The sequence below is a fragment of the Phaseolus vulgaris genome, chromosome 6 (assembly GCF_051622355.1).
Source record: "Phaseolus vulgaris cultivar YP4 chromosome 6, ASM5162235v1, whole genome shotgun sequence".
NCBI classification, from domain to species: Eukaryota; Viridiplantae; Streptophyta; class Magnoliopsida; order Fabales; family Fabaceae; genus Phaseolus; species Phaseolus vulgaris.
This window is the reverse complement of record NC_143503.1, coordinates 14,020,351-14,047,509: the sequence shown is the minus strand read 5'-3', so window position 1 is coordinate 14,047,509 and position 27,159 is coordinate 14,020,351. Positions and strand designations below refer to the sequence as shown.

At 45.4% G+C, this 27,159-nt stretch overlaps 1 protein-coding gene across 1 annotated transcript; it reads left to right on the top strand.

Annotated features, from left to right (window-relative positions):
* Nucleotides 1–2,533: 2,533 nt before the first annotated feature.
* LOC150027170 (uncharacterized) lies at nt 2,534–22,161 on the top strand. Its single transcript, XM_090303841.1, has 3 exons — nt 2,534–2,820; nt 4,921–5,248; nt 21,535–22,161. The coding sequence occupies exons 1-3, from the start codon at nt 2,534–2,536 to the stop codon at nt 22,159–22,161; spliced, it is 1,242 nt and encodes a 413-aa protein (XP_090159967.1).
* The last annotated feature ends 4,998 nt before the right edge of the window (nt 22,162–27,159 follow it).

Here is a 27,159-nt window from a genome sequence, read left to right as displayed (position 1 = left end):
CGTTCTCATATATAAAACACTCAACGTCTATTACTGCTTTTGCCGCCTCAGACTGACATATGTTACTAAAAGAGGCACCTCCACTGATTTGAACAGAAGATCTATCAGAAGGCCTTCCATCTTTTTCCTTTAGTCTCTGTCTACCTCCACTCATATCACACACCCTACCTTTCAATATACCAGCTTTTCCAGGTTCCAAAAGGGAAGAGGTTGACTTAGGCATGGACTGTTCACCGTCACCTTCCTCTTCACCTCCTACCTCCTCTCCGACTGGCCATTGTGCATCTCCAATACTGTTACTAACATGCTCCTCGCCACTCCCAACAGAGAGGACTGATTCTTCGACATACGTTTCTGAGGATGAGACGCTATCAGATGTATCTTCCCATTCCTTTTTTCCTTTACATCCCCAACCAGCACAACCCTAAGGTTCCTCCTCAACTAGGATACTACACAAAAGATCATTGATCTGCATTCTTCTCGCCCATCTGACACTCCCAACATTCTGGACTCTCACTTTCAACCTGACGTATTCCAAAACCTCCCATGAGAGTGAAGCTTCATCTACGGCGACCACTGTTGCCGACTTAGAGAGTTCTCCAATAACTTTATCAAAGCAGTCCCTGTTCAACGCTGGTAAAGGCAGCCCAAAACACCTTACCCAAATAATTCTATAGCTGACCCCACAGTTATGCGACCATGGACTGACACTTGAAAAAGAATTATCAAACCAACCTTTGTTCATCTTCATGATGTCCTCCATCGCCTCCCCTTCTCTTGGAGTGAGCAGCACCAGACTATCACCCAGAAATCTCGCCCTCACCATGGTCAAACCCCCTTTCACAAGTTCCTCTCCTACTTTTTCAAAGTCCACACCTTCTCTTAAATTTCCTACGAAGCTCTTCATCATCCACTGGGGCGTGCTTTGTTGTGTTTTGACCGATGGGCCCTTCCATTGCTCGTGACTTCCTCCTACGACATTGTTGGTTGGTTTGGGTGCTTCGGAGGGATCATAGGGAACGCAATCCTGAATGGCGTTTTTAATACATACATGTTAGGTTTCTCCCTTTTGGTTGACCGATTCGTCATTGGAAACTCTGTCCTAAAGGGAGAGAAGGAGATTGAGGTCATCGTCATGGCTTCTCATTGTAGCTAAAGCTCTACTTTTGCGTCATAGATCACAATACATTAAGAGAAGAGAACAGAGAAAGGGTTAAGGTTTTAGTGATTTTGATTTTTTTTTATCAGCAATGAATAAAATAATTAAAGGGGAAACTTTTGGGGTGTCCCAACCCTTGTAAAAAACCTACCATGTTACAAGCAAAACCATAACATTTTGATTTTGATACTGTTACATTTACATACTAGTTTCATGTATAAATCAACACATGAAAACATTGACCTAGAAGTTGATAACATAAATTAAACATAAGAAAAACATAATTTTGTATAAGAATCAGGGAACTAATAATTGAATAGGTTGTAAACATAAAATTTCTAAAACAACCTTCGAAAGAACTTCATCCTTTTAAGTCTTCTCCTTCAGTGACACCTTCTCCATTCACTTGCTTTCCAGCCTCTACTTAACCTAAAAAATAGAGGAAAGAAAATTGAAAAACAAAGATTAAGAATAAAAAGGAGGAGGAGAAAGAGAATGGTTTCTACATGATGATTGTGAAAATAAAAGGTGAATAAGAAAGAGAAATAAGAGAATGGGGCTACTGAATTTTAAAAGAACGAAAAATAATGCTTCAGTTGGAAAAAAATGAAGGCACCTAGGATTAACACTAGAGAGCATTGATTTGGAGAAGGAACACATTAGGTTAAAAAGAGGAGAAACTAAGAAAGAAGAAAGAACAAAAATTAAAATATTTTATTATTGATTCATTAAAAAATTGTTGAGGTTTAAAAAACTTCTACTAAGTGTATGTCTTCCTAAGAGTTTAGAAAACCTCTACTAAGTGTGTGCTTTACTAAAGATTATAATAACCTATATTAATAAACCCCTACTAAAATTATAAATTTTTGTAGTGTTACATGGAGTTGGAGAAGGTATTAGACATTGTCCACTTCTACTGTAGACTGAGAGCACAAAGAGTTCATACAATATCCACTATGAGTCCAAGAGCTTTTAACTATCTTTTTTTTAACTTAGTCAAGATACAAGTTTAGAAAATATAATAGTACAATGGTCTATTCATGCTTTATTAGGCATATTAGAATTCTTATGTTTAAAGTTCTCAACCAATTACCTTTAACTTTACATATAAGCTAAAAGCCTTCCAATAATCAAGAATAGCATAGGAACTTCTGAAGTTTGATATTGGCAGTATAGTAGAATCCATTATGCAATAAAAGGATCTAACCAAATCCTTTCTTATATCTTTTCCATAATAAACAATTTTCTTATGGCCACACAACTCAAACAAACCTAGGAATTAAAACATTCATGCACACAAACTAATAGCTTTGGAAATTCTTGACACTAAAATAAACCAATAATCTACTAAATTGAATAAACAAAAGCTCTACAATGAGGCAAGGTGCACAAGGAAGTTATGGAGGATCTGGTTCAAACCGTAATGATTTTACAACGTTCTTCTTTGCAAACATTCCATATAGGTACGTGAAATTAGACATGATCAAAATCTTTAGAAGATGGGTTAGGGTTAAGGAAGTGTTCATTTCAAGAAGGCTTAACAAATGGGGGAGAAGATTTGGGTTTGTTAGATTCTTTGAAGTCAGAAATGTGGGGAAGCTAGAGAGGGATTTAGACCAAATTTACATTGGCAATAAGAAGTTGCATGGAAATATCTTGAGGTATAGAATGATAGAGATAAAATAAGAGAGGATTTTACTAATGGAGGAAGAGGTCATTCACCAAACATTTGAAGTTCTTCCTTCTAGTCTTCTAAAAAATTTAAGAAGAATTAAAATAAAGAGGGGACCAAGCCTAACGCCAAAAGAAGACTACAAGCTTTCAAGAATGGGCTTCAATTAATATCTCCTATAAAAGGAGGGCTTGAGTCTTTCTAATACAAATTTGATATTTTGAGTACAGAAATTCTCCCAAATTGGTGAGTGATTGAGAGACTTGTGTCTTCTCTTACCCTAGTCTTATCTTGAGAGCAATCTTGGAACCTCAAGTGGCGACATCTACACTCATCTTGAAGCTTTGCATCCTTCAAGTGGCGTGTTCCTCTCCAAGGACTCCAACCACATAAGTTCTCTTCTCCTTTCCATCTCATTCATCCATTTCCATTCCCAAATAAACTCTTAAAACATGTCTTAGGCTTTTCTAATCTTTGTAATCGGTTATTTTGCTTGTTCTTGCACTTTTGTTCGATTCATTTGGTTCCTATCATGTTTTGTTCGGTTCATTTCAGTTCTTGACTGTTTTAATCGGTTCATTAGCTTTCTTTCATGTTTTTATTCGGTTCATTTGCTTTCTAGATATTTTTAATCGGTTCCTTTGCTTCTTTGTTCATTTTAATCGGTTCATTTGACATAAAATGGGTTTCCATATGAGTTTTGGCTTGGTTGCTTATGATTTGGTGAGTTCTTGAATGAAAGAACATTGATCCAATTCTAGAAAAGTGCCTAATCATATTCCAACTCAAGTTGAATCCATAACATGTCCTTGAAATATCTTTATCATGTTATTGGAATCATATCATGTGGTATCATGAGTCTTAGGTTTGTTCTTGTTTGTGTTTAAGTTGTTTTGGCACTTTTAATTCAAGAACTTTACATTCTTGTTGTTACCTTTCTGTTTTAGGTTTATTTTGGGTATTTCTTGCTGTTTTTCTTGTTGTTATTACATTGTGTTTGTGTCATTTTGATTTTTGAATCCTTATAAGTTTTGTCAAAGTCATGTTTCTCCAAAAATGTTATCAATTCTTTGTGGTCCTTTTGTTGTAATTTTTGTTTCTTGATTTTGTGTTTAGTATAGTTTTATGTGTTTGTTTCTTGATCCTTTGGTGCATTTTCTTTTTAGTATTGAGTTCATACTTGTGTAATAGACCTATACAAGTTCTTAAACATCATTTCTATTATGTCTTTGCTAGTTCTTAATTATGTTTTTCATTCCTGTTAGGTTTCCTCTGTTTTCTTGAATACGTGCTGACTGTTTTGATTTATTGCAATTGATTTGCTTACTGGAAATTTCTAAAATTCTGGATTTGAGTTCTTCAAAGTGTTATAAAAAAAATAGAAAAAAGAAGTACATCAAAATTCCAAGTACAAAAAAAATGATAAATGAAATACGTTCAGTGTGTAATTCTGCCGAAAAAAATACAGTAATCTGGCAGTGATTTTGCAAAATTTATCGCAATTAATTGGCTAACTGTTTTTGTGTAATTCCAGTGCCATTATTGAGATAAGATCTTGAACTTTCTGTGGTTACAATTTCATAGTCCAGTTCGCTTTATACAATTCCAGATAAATCTGTGAATTCACGCACAGTTTGCACAAAAATATTTTCCAGTAGTTTTGTTTTTGTTTTCTTCATCTATTCTAGTGCTTTTCTCTAGGTTTCTGTTGTGTGCCATCCTTTTCATTGAGTACCTTATTTCCTTGCTTGTCTTTTCATCACTATTCTTTGTGTTTGTCATAACTCTTGTATTCCTTTTGTGTAGCCTTTCTTGTTTACACCTTTTCTTGTTTGTCTTTGTTTGTTCTTTGGTGTTGTGGTGCTTTGGCTTTGAGGTTGAGTGCTTTTGCTTTGACATATTTCATTTGAGGTTGCTAAGGCCTCAAGGGCAGATTGGTTAAGGGAAGTATTCTTTCTTAAGAGTGACTTGAGTGATTTTTACCTTTTGGCACATTGTTCTAACTGTTTTTTTTTTGCTAACTTTGTTTTCTTAACATTGGTTGCTATTGTGTTTGCTGTTTTCCTTTTCTAATGGATACCTATTCAAGTGCTGAATCTTCAAAACCACACTCTACTCATAAGGCTTATGTTCTTAATGAGTTAAAAGAGGCAAAGAGGGCTCTTGCTCTCAAAGATGAAGCATTGCAAAGGTTGGAAGAACGAATGGCAAAAGTTGAATTGAAGCAAGAAAGATCTTCACATTCCATTCATGGAAGACATCATTCTTCTAGGCCTTCTTCCAAAGATTCTTCCAATGCTCACGGCCATGGAGAAGATTATAGGAGAAGGAGGCATCGCCATCATTCCCATGGAGAAAGCCATCACCGTGAACAAAGACATCACCAAGAAGCAAAGCCTCAACTTTCTCTTGTAAAAGTACCTAACTTTAACGGTGATAGTGGTCCTAATGTGTATTTAGATTGGGAGGCTAAATGTGAACAAATTTTTAAAGCCTATGAGGTTGAGGAGGACCAAAAGGTGAAAATAGCCGCCTTAGAATTTGTAGATTATGCCATGAAATGGTGGCATAGCCTTGTAACGGACGTTTGCTATAACAAGAGGCCTCTTGTGGTCTCTTGGAACAATTTGATAGAGTGTATGTGCCTTAGATTCGTGCCACCACACTTTAGGAAAGACCTAATGTTGAAGCTCTAACGGTTTCAACAAGGCACGCTAAGTGTGGATGCTTATTTTAAGGAGTTAGAAACGCTTTTACTTAAAGTACACATGAAAGAAAGTGAGGAAGCTATGATAGCTAGGTTTGTGAGTGGTCTAAGAAGGGATATTCAAGATATTGTTGAACTTCAAGAGTATTAATCTTTGGGATCTTTGGTTCACCTTGCAATGAAGGTTGAATCCCAACTTGCAAAGAAAAATGCTTTTAAAACTTCTCTCAATGATGGCTACTACAACAATTCTTGGAAAAATAAAAAAACTTTTTCAAACCTTCCTTCTAAAGATTCTTCTTTCACACCTAAAGAGTCTAAGCCTTCTACTTCTACTCATATATCACCAATCAAATCGTCTAGTAAGAAATGTTTTAAATATTTGGGATATGGTCACATAGCTTCTAATTGCCCTTCTAAAAGGAATATGTTTGTGCATAATGAGGTAGTAGTTAGTGAGCATGAATCCAATTCATCTAGGCATTCTTCACCTTCTAAGCCATCAAATGAGATTGAGAGCGAAAGTCCTTGTGAAGGTGACTTATTGATGATAAGGCGAATGTTGGGAACAATTCCAAAATCATTGAATGATACCCAAAGAGAAAATATTTTTCACACCCGCTGTCTCATCAACAACAAGTTATGTTCCTTGATTATTGATGGGGGTAGTTGCACTAATGTGGCTAGTACAAGAGTTGTGGAGAAGTTAGCCTTACCCACTATCTCTCATACCAAGCCTTATAAATTGCAATGGTTAAGTATCGAAGGTGAAATCATGGTTAACAAACAAGTCCTCATTAACTTTGCAATAGGCAAGTATAAAGATGAGGTTTTATGTGATGTTGTGCCTATGGAAGCAACTCATCTTCTTTTAGGAAGGCCTTGGCAATATGATAGACATGTTTTACATGATGGCCTATCCAATACAATGTCTTTTTCCTTCCAAGGGCGCAAGGTTATCTTAAAACCCCTCTCTCCCAAGGAGGTTCATGAAGACCAAATAAAAATGAAAACTAAAAGAGAAAATGAGAAAGCAAAAGAAGTAAGTACTAAACCGAGTCACACCACTTTATCCACTAAATCAATCATGTTGACTCGTGCTATGCCTCAAGTTGAACCTCAAAGGTATTCTTCTTCTTTATCTTTTTCATTACCTAAGGTTCCTATTTCAACACCAACTTGGTTAAAGAATGTTAGGGATGATTTTTTCATACCTCCTAATGGTTTTCACCATTTAAGAGGCCTTTTTCCAAAAAATATCATCATTCCTGTACCGCCCCGTATCCGGGCGTTGACAAAGTCAATGTCAAAGTGAACGTCTGCGGTCAAAGTCAACGTAAGGCGTCGCCTAGGTGAAGAGACGCCAAGTGCCAGCGTTGCTAAGAGGAAGCGTCGCCAAGGTCAAGGCGTCGCCTAGTTAAGGCATCGCCCAGATAAGGCGTCGCCCAACCAGGGCCTCGCCAAGGTCAAATATCACTAAGGCAAGGCAATCACAGTGTGGTTCCCCGATACCCAGGAAAGACCATGGAGGGAGCGACGCCGTGGGAAGGCCTCAAATCCCGAAAATCCGGGGTAGTAATAAAGAGAAGAGAAAGGTGGCTTCAAGGCCATAGTGATAGCGCCAGTGTAGGGCAGCCTGACTCGTGAAGTGCCCCTGCCGCCCCCGAGACGCCCTAGGGATAGATACGACTCAAGAGGAGGGTCACGCCCAGGGTAGCCAGGTGCAGGGTACGAGAGGAAGGCAGATACGCTCTCAAAGTGAGTGACTAGAAGTTTGGGGGCGTGAGTTGGCACCCGAAAAGTCACCTCTAGCGCAGATGCACTCCCAGGTAAGAGGACTCACTCGAAGAAATGCCCCCAGATGGGGTCACGACGTTGTGAGGCCCTCCACGTGTACAACAGCCAGGTCAGAATAGAAATACCATTTTGTCAGGTACAAGGTAATTAAAGTTATTTAATACAGTTTCTGTTTCGAACGTTTAAGGTACTATAAATGCTCCCAATCGATTTAAACGTCTTAAATGCGCTACGTTTTATAATTAAATGCGCTTTAAGGCGCTTTGAATGCGGGAGTAGCTTAAATAGCGCCTTGAATGTTGGAAACAGGGTTCGAACTTTTGGCAAATTTTCCAGAAACTCTCTAGTTGCTTGCTCGAGCCTTGAGGTTACGTACAAGGGACTGGGGAAAGATCTTTGCCAGAATGAGAAAGTATACACTAGACACAGTTTCCTTTTTACCACCTTCAGAGTGCCATATGCGGTGCTCCGATACGAAGGTGCATAGTTTTTGGTGTTTCTCGCGGGCTGACTTGAGCGTCGGAGTGCAAACGGCCGCTAGGGCGCCCCTTTGTCCTTCTTTGCAGGAATCCACAGGTAACCAGTGGGAAGGAGACCCTAGCTGACGGTTGAGGTCGCGCACGAAGACGTCCCAGGTCAACCGGACGGAATATTTGGCGCCCACCGTGGGGCTGATATAAAACATTGGTCCCATCGCAAGTTTGAAAGGATCTATCAGGTCACGATAACGATTGAGAAAATAGTGAAGAATGGCCACCATTAGACGAGGTACCGCACGCGCTGCGGGAGAAGAAATGTCCATGCAGCAAGTCCTGGAGATAATGAGGGGGCTGCAGGATGATATGGCGGAGTCGAAGATAGAACAAGAACGCATGCAGGCGGATCTCGACGCCTCGCATGTGAGGAACGAAGAGCTCCGTCGCGTTAATGAGGAGTTGCGCCGAGGTCTGAGGAACAACCAGGGGCAACGCGAGAACGAAGAGATGGAGCATCTCACCCCACCAAGAGAGTGATCCCCAACACCTTCGCAAGGCCCAAGGTGATTTTCACCGGGATGGAGGACCCCGAGGCGCATCTCACGGCGTTCCACACACAAATGGTGTTAGTAGGCGGCTCTGACGCCGCAAGATGTAAGCTCTTCATGAGCACTTTGACAGGAATGGCCATGGATTGGTTTATCAGCCTTCCTAGCGGCCATATCACCTCTTTTCAGCAGCTGTCCCAGTTGTTCAGAGAGCAATACCCGGTGAACAGGGCCCCGCCGCCGGTCTCCTACGATCTGTTTGATGTGAAGCAATATCAAGGGGAGAGTTTGAAGGAGTATATCAACCGTTTCGGGTCCCAAGTGGTGAAAGTGGGCACGTCGGAGGAGCCCATGATTGTGTATGCCTTCAGGAAAGGCGTGTGTCCCGGCCCTTTTTGCGAATCTATTATTCGCAATCGCCCAAGGACTTTTGCTGAAATACGGCGTCGGGCGGTGGAACATATCGCCTCTGAAGGAGAGGTGTGTGAGAAGCGCACCAGCATCGTACCCTCGCGCCCGAGAGCACAGACGCGGGCTCAACCTGTCAGGGTCAACGAGACCACGATGGGGAGAAAGAGGCCAGAGGGGAGACGCCCCTATGAGACCAGAAAACCCCAGCCCCGGGGTCCAGCAGGAGGGGATCGCCCAGTCAGAGAGAGGGCAAGGCCGGCGAGGTACAACTTTGTGGTGGAGTTGAAGGACCTGATCGCCGTGCCTAATATAGCTGAGAGGTTGAGGCGACCGGCGAAAACTGACAAGGTGTTAGGGCCACGGAAAGACTCTTGGTGCGAGTTCCATGAGGCCTTCGGTCATCACATTGACAACTGCCTCTCGTTGAGTTACCAGCTTGATGAGCTGGTGAGAAGCGAGTTTCTGAAGGATTATGTCGCAGAACCCGCCGCGACCGCCGCCCTGCCGGCGCCAACAGAGGAGCAAGCGCACGAGATGCCCGTTCTCGGCGAGGTTCACACCATTGCTGGAGGTTTTTCCGACGGAGGACCCACCGCATCCTAGCGAAAGAAATACGCGAGGGGGGTCAACTCGATCGAAGAAAGGATCTCGGGTGAGCCGTGGGAATCGGACCAAGTGTTCACGAGAGGGGATCTTCGAGACGTGGTGCCGCATGACAATGACCCCGTGGTCATCTCGGTTGTCACGGGTGGAAGAAAGGTGCACAGGGTTCTTGTCGACCAGGGAAGTTCAGCAGACGTCATGTTCTGGGTGCCTATATGGGTTTGTAGACAACCAGGTGGAAGTCCGAGGCTACCTGGAGTTGAGGACTACGTTCACGGATGGAGAGGCCTCGCGTACCGAAAGCATCCGGTACTTGGTCGTGAACGCCCACTCCGCCTACAACATTTTGTTGGGCAGACCGGCGTTGAATAGGCTGAACGCAGTAGCCTCCACACGCCATATGAAGATGAAGCTGCCGGACCTCAGCGGCAAGGTGATAGTTATCAAGTCGGATCAGGAGGAGGCGCGGAAGTGTAATGAAAACAGCCTGAAAACGAAGAAAAGCGTGTTCATGGTGTTTGAGCGTCCGCCCAGTGTGGACACATCGATGATTGAGGCGACGCCCGCCGGGACAACGCCGGACGAGGCCACACCCGTGAGGGCGACGCCCGAGGTAGATACACTCATGGAGGAGGGACCTGACGATACGGCGCCCGTGGAAGAGGCGGCGCCCATTTAGGATGATAGCAGGGACCAACCGGCGGCTAACGCCATGGAGAGGGAGATTAGCGGCAAAACGTTTAAGTTAGGGCGTTTGCTAAGCCGAGAAGATCAGGAGGGGGTGGCAGAGGTAATTTCACGCCACTTGGATGCCTTCGCATGGTCTGCCTCGGATATGCCTGGCATCGACCCGGATTTCCTATGTCCTCACCTCAGCATGGACGCCACGGTCCGCCCCGTGCGCCAAAGGAGGAGAAAGTTTAACGAGGAGAGGCAGCTGGTGGTAAAGGAGGAAACGCAGAAGCTGCTGAGTGCTGGCCACATCAGGGAGATTCAATACCCTGTGTGGTTAGCCAACGTTGTCCTGGTGAAGAAAGCGAATGGGAAGTGGAGGATGTGCGTGGACTTCACGGACTTAAATAAAGCGTGCCCGAAGGACTCGTACCCACTACCCAGCATCGACGCGTTGGTGGATAGTGCATCCGGCTGCAAGGTGCTAAGCTTCCTGGATGCATTCTCGGGATACAACCAGATCAAAATGCACCCGATAGATGAGAGCAAAACTGCATTCATGACAGAGACTTGCAGTTACTGTTACAAGGTGATGCCTTTTAGGCTGAAAAACGCGGGCGCCACCTACCAAAGGCTGATGGACAAGGTCCTAGCGCCCATGTTAGGAAGGAATGTATATGCCTACGTGGACGACATGGTAGTGGCGTCGCAGGATAGGGAACAGCACATGGCAGACCTAGAGGAGTTGTTCGTCACTATATCCAAATATCGCCTCAAACTAAACCCTGAGAAGTGTGTCTTCGGGGTAGAGGCCGGTAAGTTCCTAGGTTTCATGCTCACAGAGAGGGGGATAGAGGCGAACCCCGACAAATGCGCAGCAATTATCACCATGCGAAGCCCGACGTCGGTAAAGGAAGTGCAGCAGCTGATAGGGCGGATGGCGGCGCTCTCAAGGTTTGTTTCTGCCGGGGGAGAGAAGGGGCATCCATATTTCCAGTGCCTCAAGAGAAATAGTCGCTTTGCATGGACTGACGAGTGCGAAGCGGCTTTCATCAAGTTGAAAGAATACCTAGCGACGCCACTGGTCCTCTGCAAATCGGTAACGGGCGTGCCCCTCCGGTTATACTTTATGGTGACAGAGCGGGCTATCAGCTCTGTACTGGTCCAGGAGCAGGACCAGAGTCAAAAGCCCATATATTTCGTAAGCAAGGCACTACAAGGTGCGGAGACGAGATACCAGGCGCTGGAGAAGGCAGCGTTGGCAGTGGTGTTTTCAGCCAGGAGGCTCCGTCATTACTTCCACAGCTTTACGGTGGTGCAGAAGCCTGATGTAGCTGGGAGAATGGTGCACTGGGCGATGGAGCTGTCAAAATTCGACATCCAGTATGAGCCTAGAGGATCCATCAAAGGGCAAGTATATGCAGATTTTGTGGCGGAACTCTCGCCCGGAGGTGAACAAGAGGTGGAGGTGGGCTCACAGTGGTTGCTCTCGGTTGATGGCTCTTCCAACCAACAAGGGAGTGGTGCAGGAATAGTCTTGGAGGGACCCAATGGTGTGCTGATTGAGCAAGCTCTGCGCTTCGCCTTTAAGGCAAGTAATAATCAGGTTGAATACGAAGCTCTGATCGCAGGAATGCTCCTGGCCAAGGAGATGGGCGCGCAGAACCTCTTGGTGAAAAGCGATTCCCAGTTGATTACGGGGCAGGTGTCGGGTGAGTTCCAGGCGAAAGACCTACAGATGGCGGCGTATCTGAAATACGTCCAACTATTGAAGGGAGCATTCAACGCTCTTGAGCTGATACATGTCCCAAGGGAGCAGAATGCCAGAGCCGACCTGCTTGCCAAGCTGGCCAGCTCAGGCAAGGGGGGTAGACAAAAGACAGTGATCCAAGAGACGCTCAAAGTTCCGCGTAAGTTCGTGGAAGATAACAGGGTGGATGTCCTCCAGATTTGTACAGCAAGAGGGAGGCCAAGGAGTCATCGTTCTTTGACCCAAGATACGCTGAAGATGCCCCGCATCAGCACATACGCGGACACGCCCGAGGAAGGCAGGCAAATGCAGGTATGTGCCCTAGCCGAAGGAGACACCTGGATGACGCCGTACAGACGGTACCTGGCGGATGGGGCTCTCCCAGTGGAGCCTGAAGAGGGTAAGAAGGTTAAGAGAAATGCCGCAAGGTACACTCTGGTGGACGGAGTGTTGTTCAGGCACGGGTTCACTCACCCTATCTTAACGTGCGTAAGTGGCGACGAGTGTACCAGAATAATGGCGGAGCTCCACGAAGGCGTTTGTGGGAGCCACGTGGGGGCAAGGTCATTAGCCTCTAAGGTGGTACGCGCAGGTTTTTATTGGCCAACAGTAAAGGAAGATTGTGTGCAGCACGCCCAGCGTTGTAAGCAATGTCAAAAACACGCCGACTGGCACAAGGCGCCGCCAGAAAAGCTGCGATCCATATACAGCCCGTGGCCTTTCCATACCTGGGGGATTGACATCCTAGGACCATTCCCACTGGCGATAAGGCAGATGAAGTACTTGATCGTTGCCATCGAGTACTTCACCAAGTGGATAGAGGCGAAGCCCGTGGCCCAGATCACTACGCACAAGGTGCAACACTTTGTGTGGAAGAACATTGTGTGTCGCTTTGGCATACCTAGGCGGCTGATATCTGATAATGGAACCCAGTTTGCCAGTCAGCAGTTGAGAAGCCTGTGTGCTGAGTTAGGCATCAAGCAAGTGTTCGCATCGGTCGAACACCCCCAGACTAACGGGCAAGTAGAGTCAGCAAACAGAGTTTTGCTGAGGGGGCTAAAGAGGAGGCTAGATAAGGCCAAAGGGGCGTGGGTGGAGGAAGTACCAAGGATCGTATGGGCATACCATACCACGCCCCAATCTTCTACCATGGAGACGCCTTTCAGTTTGGTGTATGGGTCGGATGCGATGATCCCGGTAGAAATACACGAAAGCTCGCCACGTTTTCAAAACTTTGTGGTTGAGGAATCCAACGAAGAAAGGCGGGTGAACCTGGATCTACTAGACGAAGCCAGGGAGGAAGCCAGAATAAAAGCCCAAGCGGTAAAGAGAAGAGTAGAGCGACAATATAGCTCTAAGGTAAAGCCACGGCAGTTTCAGATTGGCGACCTAGTTATGAGGAAGGCTCATCCATACGAACTGGAGAATAAGCTGTCTCCCAAGTGGACCGGACCCTTCAGAATTACTGAGGCTAAGGGAAACGGTTCGTACCACCTAGAGACCTTGGAGGGGGGTCCCATCCCGCGCAGTTGGAATGCAGCCAACTTGAAGTTTTATTTTAGTTGATTTATGTAAGCAGCGATGTAACGGTCTTGTTAAAGGGGACGCTCTTTTTCCCTTTCCGGGGTTTTTTAATGAGGTCACCCAAATAAAGAAAAAAGAAACAAGTTTGAGAAAAACCTTGCCTTAGTTTTTAGTCTTTATCTTTTCCCCGTTTGAAGCGGCGATAAGCGTCGCCAAGAAAGAAGGCGTCGCCAAGAGAAGGCGTCGCCAAGAAAGAAGGCGTCGCAAAGAGAAGGCGTCGCCAAGAGAAAGCGTCGCCAAGGTAGAAGGCGTCGCCCAAGCGCAGGCGCCGCTAAGAAACATGACGGAGGAAAAACGCACCGTATATGAGGTGTGTGCAAAAGTAAAGCGGCGTTACGGAAACATGGTATAGTAGAATTAAATTTACAAGCAGTGTTCGAGATAAATGGGAGTAATGCGAATAGGGAAAACATTACAAGCCCTGTGCTCATACAAAAAACACAAACGAACCATTCTTCAGTGGCCGCCGGAGTCAGCACGGGAGGAAGACGAAGCCCTGCTCTCAGTCCGCAGATCCCGAGTAAGTCGTGACCTCCGCTCTTGGTTTATCTTCGAACCTGCACCAAGGGAGATGAACGTGTCAGAGACACCATGAAGCGAAACACACACAGTTAGAAAGCACCAAAGGCGGAAGTTTCTAGGGCAGTGACTCATACATATATACTTCTCTAGGGTTCCGGCGTTGAACTCCAAACTGATCAAGGTGGCGGAGTCAAAACCTCCCGCCTCAGCAAGGATCCGGCAAACCACCTGGTCATTCGGGGCTAGCTTCTTGAAGGGTTTGGATTTGAGAGCCCTCGTCTCCCTCACCCAGTACAGTGGAAAACCATCTAGGGCGGAGGGAACGAGATCAGAGCAACAGATTTTGAAGAACCTACCTTTCCACCCAGTGAAGGAGTTTTGGAAAGGGGTCAGGAGAACCCTGCCAGGAACGTTACTGAGGGTCACCCAGAGGTTATTCCTTTGCCTCTTCACCTCAAAGAAGTGAAGAAAGATATCAACCGAGGGTGCACAACCCAGAAACCCGAAAAGGACGTCAAAGGCCTTGACGAAAGCCCAGCTATTGGGATATAACTGGGCCGGAGCAGCATTGATCTCTGTCAGCAGTTCCTTCTCAAACCTGGAGAAGGGCAGGCGCACGCCGATGGTCTTGAAAACCACCTGATAGAAATAAAAGAAGGGGACCCCATCGTTGGCCCGTTCGTCTCCGCACACTGGCTCCCCTAAAGTGCAAGGGAGCACAGCAATATCGTCGTCGTGCCTCTTCGCGAAGGCATGGTGGTCATAGGAGCACGAATCCCCCTTGTGCTCCCTTATGGCCCTGGTGGAGAGTAAGCATGAGCACTCGTCAAGAAGCTCACTCGAGGCCCAAGTATACAGGTCCTTGGGGTTAACCCTGGGGAGAGGAACAGGGGAAGACATGCCTGGACAGTATCTGGGAGGTTTGGAGGAGAGTGACCTGCTGGAAACGCAGGGGTAAAACGCTGGTTAAAGAAGACACCGGAGGGACTCTTTGCGTGAAGAAAGATGGTGTAGGTAGGTTTCGAAGGCACATAAACGATGAGGGCAGGTTCAGGATTCTGAAGAACTAAATATTGCGGTTAGTGCGCCAAACGACGCAAATGGAAATATTGCAGTTAGAGCGCCAAACGACGCAAATGGGTACACCGTGCGATCAAACCACGTGGCAGGAGATGGGAGGATGACCCTGGCATCACTGGTTAACACTCAGAAAACGTCGTATCGATAGAATGCCCGAGGGTACGATGCGCCGTCGAGAATGGGCCAGAGGTTCAGGAAATGTCAGGACCAAGTCAAGTAGGGGAACGTCCCATCAGCCATACGAGAAACGCCACGTGGATGGCACGGGCGAGACCTGGAGCTTTTCACCACCCTTGGGCGTCGACCTGAGTCAAAGTCAAAGTCAATGTCAAGGTAAAGTCAACGGCTTAACCGCACCGGGCGTCGCCAGTGGAGGGCACAGGAGGCGTCGCCAGCGTGAGATGTTGCGGGCGTCGCCAGTACAAGTATCAGCGGTATCGCCTCCCCGATACCCACAGGTAGGAAAGACTGTGGAGGGAGATGGATCGAAGAAGTCAAAACTAGTCGCTAGCGGTGTCGCCTCCCCGATACCCACAGGTAGGAAAAACTGTGGAGGGAGATGAATCGAAAGGGCCAAAACTAGTCGCTAGCGGCGTCGCTTCCCCGATACCCACAGGTAGGAAAGACTGTAGAGGGAGACGAGATCGCCAAATGCTGAGTGAACCACTGGCAGGGATTGTTCCCCAACACCCATGGGAAGGAAAGGCCATGGAGGGAACGACCCCCCAGAGGGCTTTGAGCTTTCCCAGTGCTGGGCGTTTCTAGACACCCTGAGGACGATACGGTGCTACTGTAGCAGGCCTCTCCTTAGGCGTGGGCGCCGGGTACCAGGGATCAAAGGACAGGTCGCTTCGGTGTTTGAGACACCCCATGGACGATACGGCTCCGTTAGGCAAGCCTCTCCATGGGTGTGGGCGTCGACGCGTGACCTTGTCCCAAGTATTTAAGGCCCGGGGGAGGTTTCAACTTTTGCGTTGGGCAATGGTGAAGCCACCGACACCTTCACGAGGCAGAGGCCTCATAGATACGAAGGTGGAACGGTTTCCGAGAAGCACGATAGGAGCAAGGCACTCGGTATATGGGATCACCCAACGCAGCGAAAGAAAGGGGTAGAGTACAGGCAAAACAGTCGAAGCACATGAAGGCGAAAAAATGAGGGTAAAATCATACAGGCGGGAGCAATAGAGACCTCTTCCGGTGGTGGGGGTGGAGCGGATTCGGCCCCTTCGCCTGTTTCCTCTTGGACCATTGTGGGAGGAAGAGAAGTGGCACTTGGAGGGTTATCCCTAAAGGAATTCCCTCCCAGGGGCGATGCCGTTGGTAGGATGGGAACCCTCGCAGCCTTCCTCCTCTTGAAGGGTGCCACGCCATCAGAGTCCTCATCATCGGATATAATCTCCAAGACCCGTTTTTCTTTGTCAAGGGGGGTTGGAGCCGGAGATGAAGCCTCAGCCAGAGGGACGACGGCGATGGGTGGAGGATAGCCGGGTGTTTGAAGCGCCTCGGGGCTATGTGAGGATGGTGAAGATGAGCCTAGTGGGGCTTCGGTAGTGGTTGCTGGCAGTAAGGGCAAGGTTAATGAAGGATTTGGGTCAGCAGCAGGGGCGGAAGAGGCGCCAGCCTTGGCGGCACGAGCAGCCTTCATCGCTTTCGCCAAAACCATCCTTTTGGAAGCGTCCATCACTGATCCTACATTCAGACAAACCCAATAGCAGAAATTAAGGTCAAAGCAGTTAGGCAAACCCACAAGGCGCGCAGATGAATGAGACATAAGGCACTTAGCACAGAGGAAAGCAGGTGGAAGAGGCCAATGGAGCGAGCATGATGCAGTAAAATACAGATAACAGAAAACAATATGAGAGGAGTCTCCCTACCAAAGTAGGTGGTCAGGGAGTGGGCGTTGTATTCGCTCGCGATGAGCTTCAACGTGTCGAAGACAATCCCCAGGCCAGCCAAGGCCTTGCATACCTCCCTATCAGCAGGGGATAGCTCATCCAGGGCCTTGGCCCTTAGCAGCTTGGGGTGTTCCGTCCAGTACAGGGGAAAGCCGTCCAAGGCTGTGGGGTCTTGCTTGGCACAGCACACCCTGAAGAATTTTCCCTTCCAGCTTTTGTATGAGTTCTGGAAGAGAGAGAGAAGGATCCTACCTGCGATCCCGGAGAAGCTTACCCAAAAGTTTTTCCCCTGTTTCTTCACCTCGAAGAAATGTAAGAAGACATCCAAAGAGGGAAGGATGCCTAGATATCCGCAAAGAATTTGAAAACCCCTTACGAAAGCCCAACTGTTGGGGTGGAGCTGGGCGGGGGCTGTGTTGATCTCTGTGAGAAGTTCCCTCTCGAAGGGCGTGAACGGAAGGCACACCCCGATGCATTTAAACACCGTTTGGTACATGGAGAAGAAAGGATCCCCCTTCCTGGGTCTGTCATCTACGCAAACAGGTTTCCCAGGTCTGCCGGGACGAACAAAAATGTGTGCGTCATGGGTGCGGCAGAAAGCATTAAAATTGTACAAGTGAGGATCACCGCGATGATTCTCCAGGTCCTGAATGGTTGTCAGAGTGGTGCATTTGCTTAAAAGCTCGTTGGGGGCCCATGAATAAAAGGCTTTATAGTTGGTCTTGGGGGTCTTGGGGGGAGAACCAGACTTTGAGTTCGGGCGCTCCATGATGCGGATAAATAACTGTAGAAAGAGGAAAGGAAAAGGGTTTTAACAAGTGATGCCAAGACAGAAGAGGGGATAAAACCCTAGAAAAATGCCACCCACGCGAGAAAACCCAGAAAGAAGGAGAAGGGAACGGAGAAGAACGGAGGAACGGAAGAACACAGAAATGCAGAAACATAAACAGTCCCAGGCAGTTCAATACGCAGCGATGCAATGCAATGATGAGGAAGAGTAATGGAGGTGGAAAAACCATACCTTTCGTGTCGAGGTGTGGAGGGAAGGGAAGTGCGAAAGAGGGAGCAGTATCGTACAGGAAGGGCTCGAAGACGATGAACAGTGCAGAAAGGCAGAGAGAATGGATGAAACAGTGGTTTGAGCGCGGGGTTTTGGGTAACTTGAACGTTACATTTGCAACCCAAGAGGCGCTAATCGGGGACCGTGTGATCGTGCCGCGTGTAAAAGGATTAAGTGCTCGAGGGGAGCGCAAGGGACTCTAGAGGTTGGCCTGTGATGAGCCACGTGGCATGCGATTAAGCGTGGCCCCAAAAGGTGTTAGTTTCCCCGCTTCAGAGGATGTCCAATCAGCCATTAAGGGCACCCTTATGCTTCAGAGAGTGTCACGTCAATAATTCGAGAAGTGTTGAGTCAGCAGGGAATGACACGTCACCAGGGTGACACGTGGGCGGCGTGGGCGAGGCCTTAGTCCTTGCGCTGAAGACAAGTCTTCAGCTTAAGACTGGGGGGCTTGTGTACCGTCCCGTATCCGGGCGTTGACAAAGTCAAGGTCAAAGTGAACGCCTGCGGTCAAAGTCAACATAAGGCGTCACCTAGGTGAAGAGACGCCAAGTGCCAGCGTTGCCAAGAGGAAGCGTCGCCAAGGTTAAGGCATCGCCTAGTTAAGGCATTGCCCAGATAAGGCGTCGCCCAACCAGGGCCTCGCCAAGGTCAAATATCACTAAGGCAAGGCAATCACAGTGTGGTTCCCCGATACCCATGGGTAGGAAAGACCATGGAGGGAGCGACGCCGTGGGAAGGCCTCAAATCCCGATAATCCGGGGTAGTAATAAAGAGAAGAGAAAGGTGGCTTCAAGGCCATAGTGATAGCGCCAGTGTAGGGCAGCCTGACTCGTGAAGTGCCCCTGCCGCCCTAGAGATGCCCTTGGGATAGATACGACTCAAGAGGAGGGTCACGCCCAGGGTAGCCAGGTGCAGGGTACGAGAGGAAGGCAAATACGCTCTCAAAGTGAGTGACTAGATGTTTGGGGGCGTGAGTTGGCACCCGAAAAGTCACCTCTAGCGCAGATGCACTCCCAGGTAAGAGGACTCACACGAAGAAATGCCCCCAGATGGGGTCACGGCGTTGTGAGGCCCTCCACGTGTACAGCAGCCAGGTCAGAATAGAAACGCCATTTTGTCAGGTACAAGGTAATTAAAGTTATTTAATACAGTTTCCGTTTCGAACGTTTAAGGTACTATAAATGCTCCCAATCGGTTTAAACGTTTTTAATGCGCTACGTTTTATAATTAAATGCGCTTTAAGGCGCTTTGAATGCGGGAGTAGATTAAATAGCGCCTTGAATGTTGGAAACGGGGTTCGAACTTTTGGCAAATTTTCCAGAAACTCTCTAGTTGCTTGCTCGAGCCTTGAGGTTACGTACAAGGGACTGGGGAAAGATCTTTGCCAGAACGAGAAAATATACACTAGACACAGTTTCCTTTTTACCACCTTCAGAGTGCCATACGCGGTGCTCCGATACGGAGGTGCATAGTTTTTGGTGTTTCTCGCGGGCTGACTTGACCGTCGGAGTGCAAACGGCCGCTAGGGCGCCCCTTTGTCCCCTCATGTTTTCCTTTTTCCTATTCAACAGTTAATTGTAAAAGTAAACTGACTTTGTTATATGCAGGGATTCAGAATTCGTGGTCGAATTCTCTCCAACTCGAGGAGTATGATAGAGATCAAATGGAGGAAGAGGTCATTCACCCAAACATTTGAAGTTCTTCCTTCTAGTCTTCTCAAAAATTAAAGAAGAATTAAAATAAAGAGAGGAACAAGCCTAAAGCCAAAAGAAGACTACAAACTTTCAAGAATGGGCTTCAATTAATATCCCTCTTTATAGTTTCTTTTGTATAAATTTGTAAATAATATAGAATAGTGTTTAGGTAGGTGCTAAGAGGAAAACCTAAAGATACCTCTTGTGTAAAGCATCTTTTGATATTAGCTTTAGAAAAATCAAGAAAGGTATCCCTTCCTTCTCCACTTTAGGAACTAGAAGTGGAAGAGTTGCAAGGTAACCTTGGTTAGCTTTCTTTGTAAGCTTCTTGTACACTCATAACCGGTCCTTCTCCTATAAAAGGAGGGCTTGAGTCTTTCTAATACAGATTTGATATTTTGAGTACAGAAATTCTCCCAAATTGGTGAGTGATTGAGAGACTTGTGTCTTCTCTTACCCTAGTCTTATCTTGAGAGCAATCTTGGAACCTCAAGTGGCGGCATCTACACTCATCTTGAAGCTTTGCATCCTTCAAGTGGCGTGTTCCTCTCCAAGGACTCCAACCACATAAGTTCTCTTCTCCTTTCCATCTCATTCATCCATTTCCAATCCCAAATAAACTCTAAAAACATGTCTTAGGCTTTTCTAATCTTTGTAATCGGTTATTTTGCTTGTTCTTGCACTTTTGTTCGATTCATTTGGTTCCTATCATGTTTTGTCCGGTTCATTTCAGTTCTTGACTGTTTTAATCGGTTCATTAGCTTTCTTTCATGCTTTTATTCGGTTCATTTGCTTTCTAGATAGTTTTAATTGGATGTTCTTGCCGGTTGACCGAGATCGTCTTTACGCGTGGCTTGTCCTTGCGAGCTAGGGCACCTTCGTCTTGCTCCGTCTGTGAGTACCTGAAAGAAGTGAACAAAGGGGCCCCCTCGCGGCCGTTTGCACTCCGACGATCAAGTCAGCTAGCGAGAAACACCAAAGTGACTGGAAACTGTATGATAATCTCAATGACTGAAACTGTGTGGCTAAAACTGTGTTGCCCTAATTGCCTCGTGCTCACTGTGGGGTGCTGCGAAGACAACTAGGGTTTGTGCTTTGTGGGACTATCAGAATTAGGTTAAAACTCGTGTAACTGTAAAAGCGTACCTTACTAGGGTTCTTCGTGCCCTTTATATAGGTGAAAACTAGGGTTTACCTTTGCGCTGCGGCTATTATCTAGGGTTCCTTGGAGAAGGTCCTTGCGCCGCTATCCCTAGGATCTTAGCGTATCTGGCCCATGGACTTCCCTTATCTGGAGTGCAGTGAATAACCTTGCGGCCACTTGGGCTCTAACTTGAACGTTGTATCTCTCGCGCCATCATACTTCGTGGGTGCCCTAATTAATCACGTGTCATGCATGCACCCGTCCTTGGAGATCTTTAATGAGCGCGTGGGCATTGTCACGTGCCCCTTTGACTTGATCGTTTATTCTGTGTAGAGGGTCCCACAACGCCGCCACCTAACTTATGGTTATTCCATCGTGTGGGCCCTCTTCTCTGCGAAATGCTTCTGTCACGCGGGTTCACTCTTCGGGCGATGTCTTACTTGGGCGACCTCTCGCTTGGGGGACGTCTTGCTTAGGCGATGTCCTTCTATGTGTTGACTTTGACTTGGACTTTTGGTCGATCACCCCGGGACGGTACAGGTTCCTTTGCTTCTTTGTTCATTTTAATCGGTTCATTTGACATAAAATGGGTTTCCATATGAGTTTTGGCTTGGTGGTTGCTTATGATTTGGTGAGTTCTTGAATGAAAGAACATTGATCCAATTCTAGAAAAGTGCCTAATCATATTCCAACTCAAGTTGAATCCATAACATGTCCTTGAAATATCTCTATCATGTTATTGGAATCATATCACTAGAGGAGTGAGGTAGATTCTAAAAGGGTAGAGAGTGAGAACAGGGGGAAGCATACAAAAAAGGCAAGGAACCCCAGGTTGTTACAAGAGGAAGGTCGGGTTTTCCATGATCAGAAGAGAAAGGAGGTTTGGAAGGTGAAAATAGTAAGAAAATCATATGCAGACTTTGCCAAAGATGATTCCCAAAGTAGCTGGAAGGGGCCAATCATTAAAACAGAACAACAGGTTGCACCCTGGATGGTGACCAGTGTGATTGGGCAGTTTAGAGAGGAGATGGACTTTGAACAGCTGAGTGACTTATTTGTGAAAGGAGGCATGAGCATGGTTAGAATAAGGTACATGGGGGATAATCTCGTCCTTCTTACGTCGCGAGAAGGAGTAAACATGGAGGAGTTGGTCAATCTTAACAAGGAATGGTTCAAGAGCGTTTTTCTGAACATTGAACCGTGGACGGCAGAGCACGTTGCAAGCCACAAGGTTGTATGGGTGAGATGTTATGGGCTACCACTAACGTTCTGGAATAAGGATTGCTTCGCGAAAGTGGTAGGAGAGGTAGCGACTCTTGTATCATTAGATGACTCCAAGTTCGCCTGCTTAAAAATCGTAACGCTAAAATGGCTAAGAGCATGAGGATTAATGATCAAGAGCTGAGTATTTACATTGAAGAAGAACACCCCACAAGGTTCAGAGGTCAATGTATGTGCAACCGGAATTTCTTCGACTCCTCTGATAGTGTCTCTTCCTCTGAGACCTATGTAGAGGATACTGTTGTACGGGGGTTTAACAACGAGGAGATGGCTATTTATGGAGGAGAGGACCGCTGTGAAGAGGAGGGAAACGAGGCTCTGAGCGTGAATAGGACAAAAGTCCCCCCTTCTAAGGTCCCTGTTGTGGCAAGAGCTGGTGTACAAAGAAAAGAAACCCTATTTTTCACCAATGAGAAAACCAAGGGCCTGAAGGAGTTTGCGGAGGCTACTCTGACTCATCAGGCTGAAAAAGTTTGTTCCCCTTCATAAAATCATTCCTCTGTACATGCTGAGTTGGCAAAGTTAGTAATGGAAATAGAAAGTAGGAGTTCTTTGAGAGAGCCCAATGTGTCTTTAGGCCAACAACGACCGCAGTGTTAGAATATATGGCCTTAAACGAGACGGGGGGTGAATAGTTTAAGAAAGATTTTAGTAAACTTTTAAGCTTAGAATGAAAAATACTTCAAGAAAACCTTGATTAAGAATTCAGTTTTTCAAAACATAAAGCAAAAGCACAATACTGGAAAAACAATCAGTTGTTTTACCGAAACAATCGGTTGTTTATACCAGTTATTAATTGACAAAACTGAATTTAAAGAGATAGGGATAGAGAAATTGTACACAGTTGTTTATACTGGTTCATTCCAAACCCAGAGCTACATCCAGTCTTCTCAGAAACCCTGAGGAAATCCACTAAGCAATCACCACTTGATCACTTACACAATAACCAAGAGAATGACCTTGAACACCTCAAGAAACACACTCTCCTTGGTCAACACACCAACACTAAGATTGCTGATTTTGATCCCCTCAATAACACACAGCCAATCTCAGCAAACATAGAAACGAATGCTTGTTCAACAGATTACAAGGATTACACTTGTTACAGAAGAAAATCTGAAATCAATACAAGCAGAATCCTATTCCATACACTTTGATCAATCACAAACTCTTAGCAATCTCAGCTCTTTGAAAAACTCAAAAACTCTTAGGAAAAACTTTGTCAAAGATTATTAAATCTCAAATCTGTTTTTTTGAATATATTCAAAGATGTAGTTTGTTATCAAATCTTAACAAACTCTTAAATTGCATTAAAAGATTGGTCAAAGCATTAAATGATTGGAGCGTAAGCAGTTAACACATTTAAAGCTCAGTCAAACAGAAAACAGTTTTTCTGTTATGGTCCCAAAACAAACAATCGGTTGTTTCCTCGAATCAATCGATTGTTTTGGTACTTAACAGTTCAACCATTTAAAAACAGTTTTCAATCTTTTTCTCAAAACACCTAAGTATAAACAATCGGTTGTTTCGACAAAACAATCGGTTGTTTTAACTTAGTTTGAAAACATTTTACTTTCACAAAGATTGAGAATGCTAATACTTTAGATTTAATCAAATGGTGGATTACAACATATAAACTACCCCAGAACTAAGCTAAACCAGCACAACAACATCAAGCATAGCAGAGGCTTCAACATCCTTCAAAGGATTTGGATTCTTCAAAACTTGAACACCACTTGATTCAACACGCAGAAGGCCCACTCATGTACAGGGGAAACCTCTGGAGAGAGCCCAACACAAGAGCCTATTATGCCCACTGCTATAACGAAGGAAAACAAGGAAGAGGATGACAATGACAGTTATGTAGGAGGTTCGGCGACATCTAATTGCGAGATAAAAGGATGCGAAGATGGTAACCGGTTGAAGTACCCATTTTTTAACCACTCTATTGGGCTCTCAGAGGATTGTAGGAACCAAAGTGGGTTGAAATCGCAATACTCACCAACTGCAGCGGAGGGAGTAGTGGGGTATGCATATAACTCTCTCCCAAGGCGGGGTAAGAAGAAAAGGCTGAGTGAGTTGGGGGAACCAAGTACTCTGCCAAGACGGTCAGTTAGATTGAGTGAGAAAACGTCTCAGGCGAGGGAGATCCTGCTGCCCAGTGAAGGCCTACCGACAACATTAATCTCTGACGGAGATATCAACAATTGTAACGCTTGTGTTCGAATTTCTGGATCCTCGGAGGAGCCGACAGATTTATGGGTTCTTGGCAAACAGATTGGGCTAGCTTGTCGTGGGGTTGAGGAGGAGGTGGTCCAAGAATTCCAATGCATGGAAGATCGAGATTTGGAGTTCGAGAAGAATGTAGAGGTGGGTAACCTGAATGCTTTCTTTGCTGATTTTTAATTTAAATATAGGAGGCTTGGGGGGAGGAACAAAAGCAAGGTATTGGAGGAGGTGTATAGTTACAGAGGAAGCAGAATTTGTGTTCATACAGGAAACAAAAACAGTTGAAATAAAGGATACTAGGTGTTTTTCATTATGGGGAGATAATAATATTGGGTGGATTCACAATGGAGGGGATAATGGAAACGGAGGTTTGCTTTCTATGTGGCACAAAGAAGCTTTTAGCTACGAGAGTCACTCAACGGGGAAAGGTTATATTGCTACTGTGGGCCAACATGTTAAATCTGCCAAAAGGTGATGTGTGGTTAATGTGTACGTAGAGTGTTCATTGAAAGAAAAGAAAAGTCTTTGGGAGGATCTGTCTAAGTGTAAAGAAGTCTCTCAAATTGTTATGTGGTGCTTTTGTGGGGACTTTAATGCGATAAGAAGTAGAGTTGAAAGGAAATGGGCAAATAAGGGTGACTTTACCAGTGAGATAAAGGGGTTCAATGAGTTCATCAAATCAAACCTGCTATTGGAATTGCCCATTGTGGGGAAAAAGTTTACATGGTTCAAATCAAATGGTACGACGAAGAGTAGGGTTGATATAGTCCTTGTAACTGAAAAATGGTTGCATTGTTAGCCTATGTGTAAGCAATATGTTTAAAGGAGGGAAGTCTCAGACCACTGTGCCTTGATGATAAAGTGTTTGGACAAAGACTGGGGTCCCAAACCCTTTAGATCAATTGATGTCTGGCATTCGGAACGAGGCTTTGATAGGATGGTGGAGGTAAGGTGGAAGTCCTATGTGAACCAAGGAAGTGATATAAAAGGGCTCAAGGAAAAGTTTAAAATCCTCAAGGCTAAATTAAAAATATGGAACATGAATGTTTTTAGGAACCTGAATTCTATTAAGAGGTCTATTTTACAGGAAATTGAGAGCTTTAACTACCAACATTGTAATGGTCAAGCTTCGAAAAGTGAGAGGCAGCGAATGGATCTGGTAAGGAGACTTTGGGAGACTGACTCAAAGTTAGAATCTCTTCTCCGTCAGAAGGCTAGAACCAACTGGTTTAGATATGGAGATTCTTGTCTAGTTTTTTCCAGTCATCACTAAGGTGGAGGAGACTAAGGAACGAAGTGAAGAGGGTTAAAGTAGGGGGCATTTGGTGTGAAGAGCCTAGTATTGTTCGTTTAGAAGCAAAAAAGCTCTTTGAAGCTAGATTCAAAGCAACAAAAGACTTTGGGGTTAGACTTGATGGGGTTGAGTTTAAATCACTCTCTTCTAAGAAAAGCTTGAGGTTGATAGAAGGCTTCTCTGAGGAAGAAGTCAAGGACGCCGTGTGGCATTGCAAAAGATCAAAAAGCCCTAGCCCGGATGGTTATAACTTCAACTTTATTAAGAAAAGTTGGAACTTCTTAAAAGTTGATTTTGTAACAGCCTTGGAGGTCTTCCATAAGACGGGTTATATCCCCAAAGGGTGCAATGCTTCATTTATTGCACTGGTACCCAAAGTGAAGGACCCCTGTAAGCTTGATCAATTCAGACCCATCTCATTAGTGGGTGCCATATACAAAGTCATAGCTAAAGTGCTAGCTGGAAGACTAAAGAAAGTGCTACCTGCTATTATAGATGAAAGCCAATAATCATTTATAAGGGATAGGGGTCTGGCAGATAGCGTGCTTTTGGAAAATGAGGTGGTAGAAGATCTTAGGAGGAAAGGGAATAGAGGCTTGTGTTTGAAGGTAGACTTTGAAAAGGCGTATGACTCAGTTAGGTAGGACTATATGCACAACATGCTTGGAAGGTTGGGTTTCTATAGTACATAGATAAAGTGGATTAGAGGATGCATGGAATCAGCTACTGTATCAGTACTAGTGAATGAGAGTCCTACAGAGGAATTTAGGCCAGCAAAAAGGTTGATACAGGGAGACCCGCTAACACCCTTTCTCTATATTTTGGTGGCTGAAGGCTTGGCTGGACTAGAAAGGCAAGCTCTAAAAGCCAATCTTATGTATAGGGTCAAGATTGGAAGTAAGGAGGTTGAGGTCAATCTCCTTCAATTCGCAGATGATACACTCTTCTTCTGTGAGGATTCCCGGAGTAATGTGTTCATTATGAAGACTATCTTAAGGGGTTTTGAGCTAGCTTCAGGTTTGAAAATCAACTTTCACAAGTCAAAGCTAGCTGGAATCAATGTTCAGAATTATGATCTCAGCTGCTACTTAGAGATCCTGAATTGTGGACTAATGAGCAACCCGTTCAAATACTTGGGTCTAGAAGTAGGAGGCAACCCAAGGAAGAAATCGTTCTAGGAACCTGTGTTTGAACAAACTGAAAGCTAGACTGAGTATGTGGAAGGGGAGGTTCCTATCGTTGATAGGTAGAAGCTGTGTAATTAAGTCAATGCTCACAACAATACCACTCTTCTACCTGTTAGTGTTCAAAGCGCCGGAGTCGGTCTATAAAAGTATAAGAAGTATTCAAAGGAAATTCCTCTAGGGGTGGGGAATGGAAAAAAGACCAATAGCATGGGTAAGCTGGGGAAACTTGTTTAAACCGAAAGAAGAGGGAGGTTTGAGGTTCAAAAATATCAGAAAGTTTAACTTTGCTCTCCTAAACAAATGGAGATGGTGGTGTATTTCACAAGAAGTGGGGAAGTGGTAGGAGGTGCTTTTTTCAAAATATGGAGGTGAGCTGGATTGCCCTCATATT

What these genes read in the sequence shown, in the direction of transcription:
- LOC150027170 (XM_090303841.1), top strand. Translation starts at nt 2,534, where the DNA reads ATGAGGCAAGGTGCACAAGGAAGTTATGGAGGATCTGGTTCAAACCGT. An exon ending in TTGCATGGAAATATCTTGAG is followed by an intron (nt 2,821 to 4,920) that starts GTATAGAATGAT and finishes TACCTATTCAAG; the next exon opens with TGCTGAATCTTCAAAACCAC. An exon ending in CTCAACTTTCTCTTGTAAAA is followed by an intron (nt 5,249 to 21,534) that starts GTACCTAACTTT and finishes TCATATCACTAG; the next exon opens with AGGAGTGAGGTAGATTCTAA.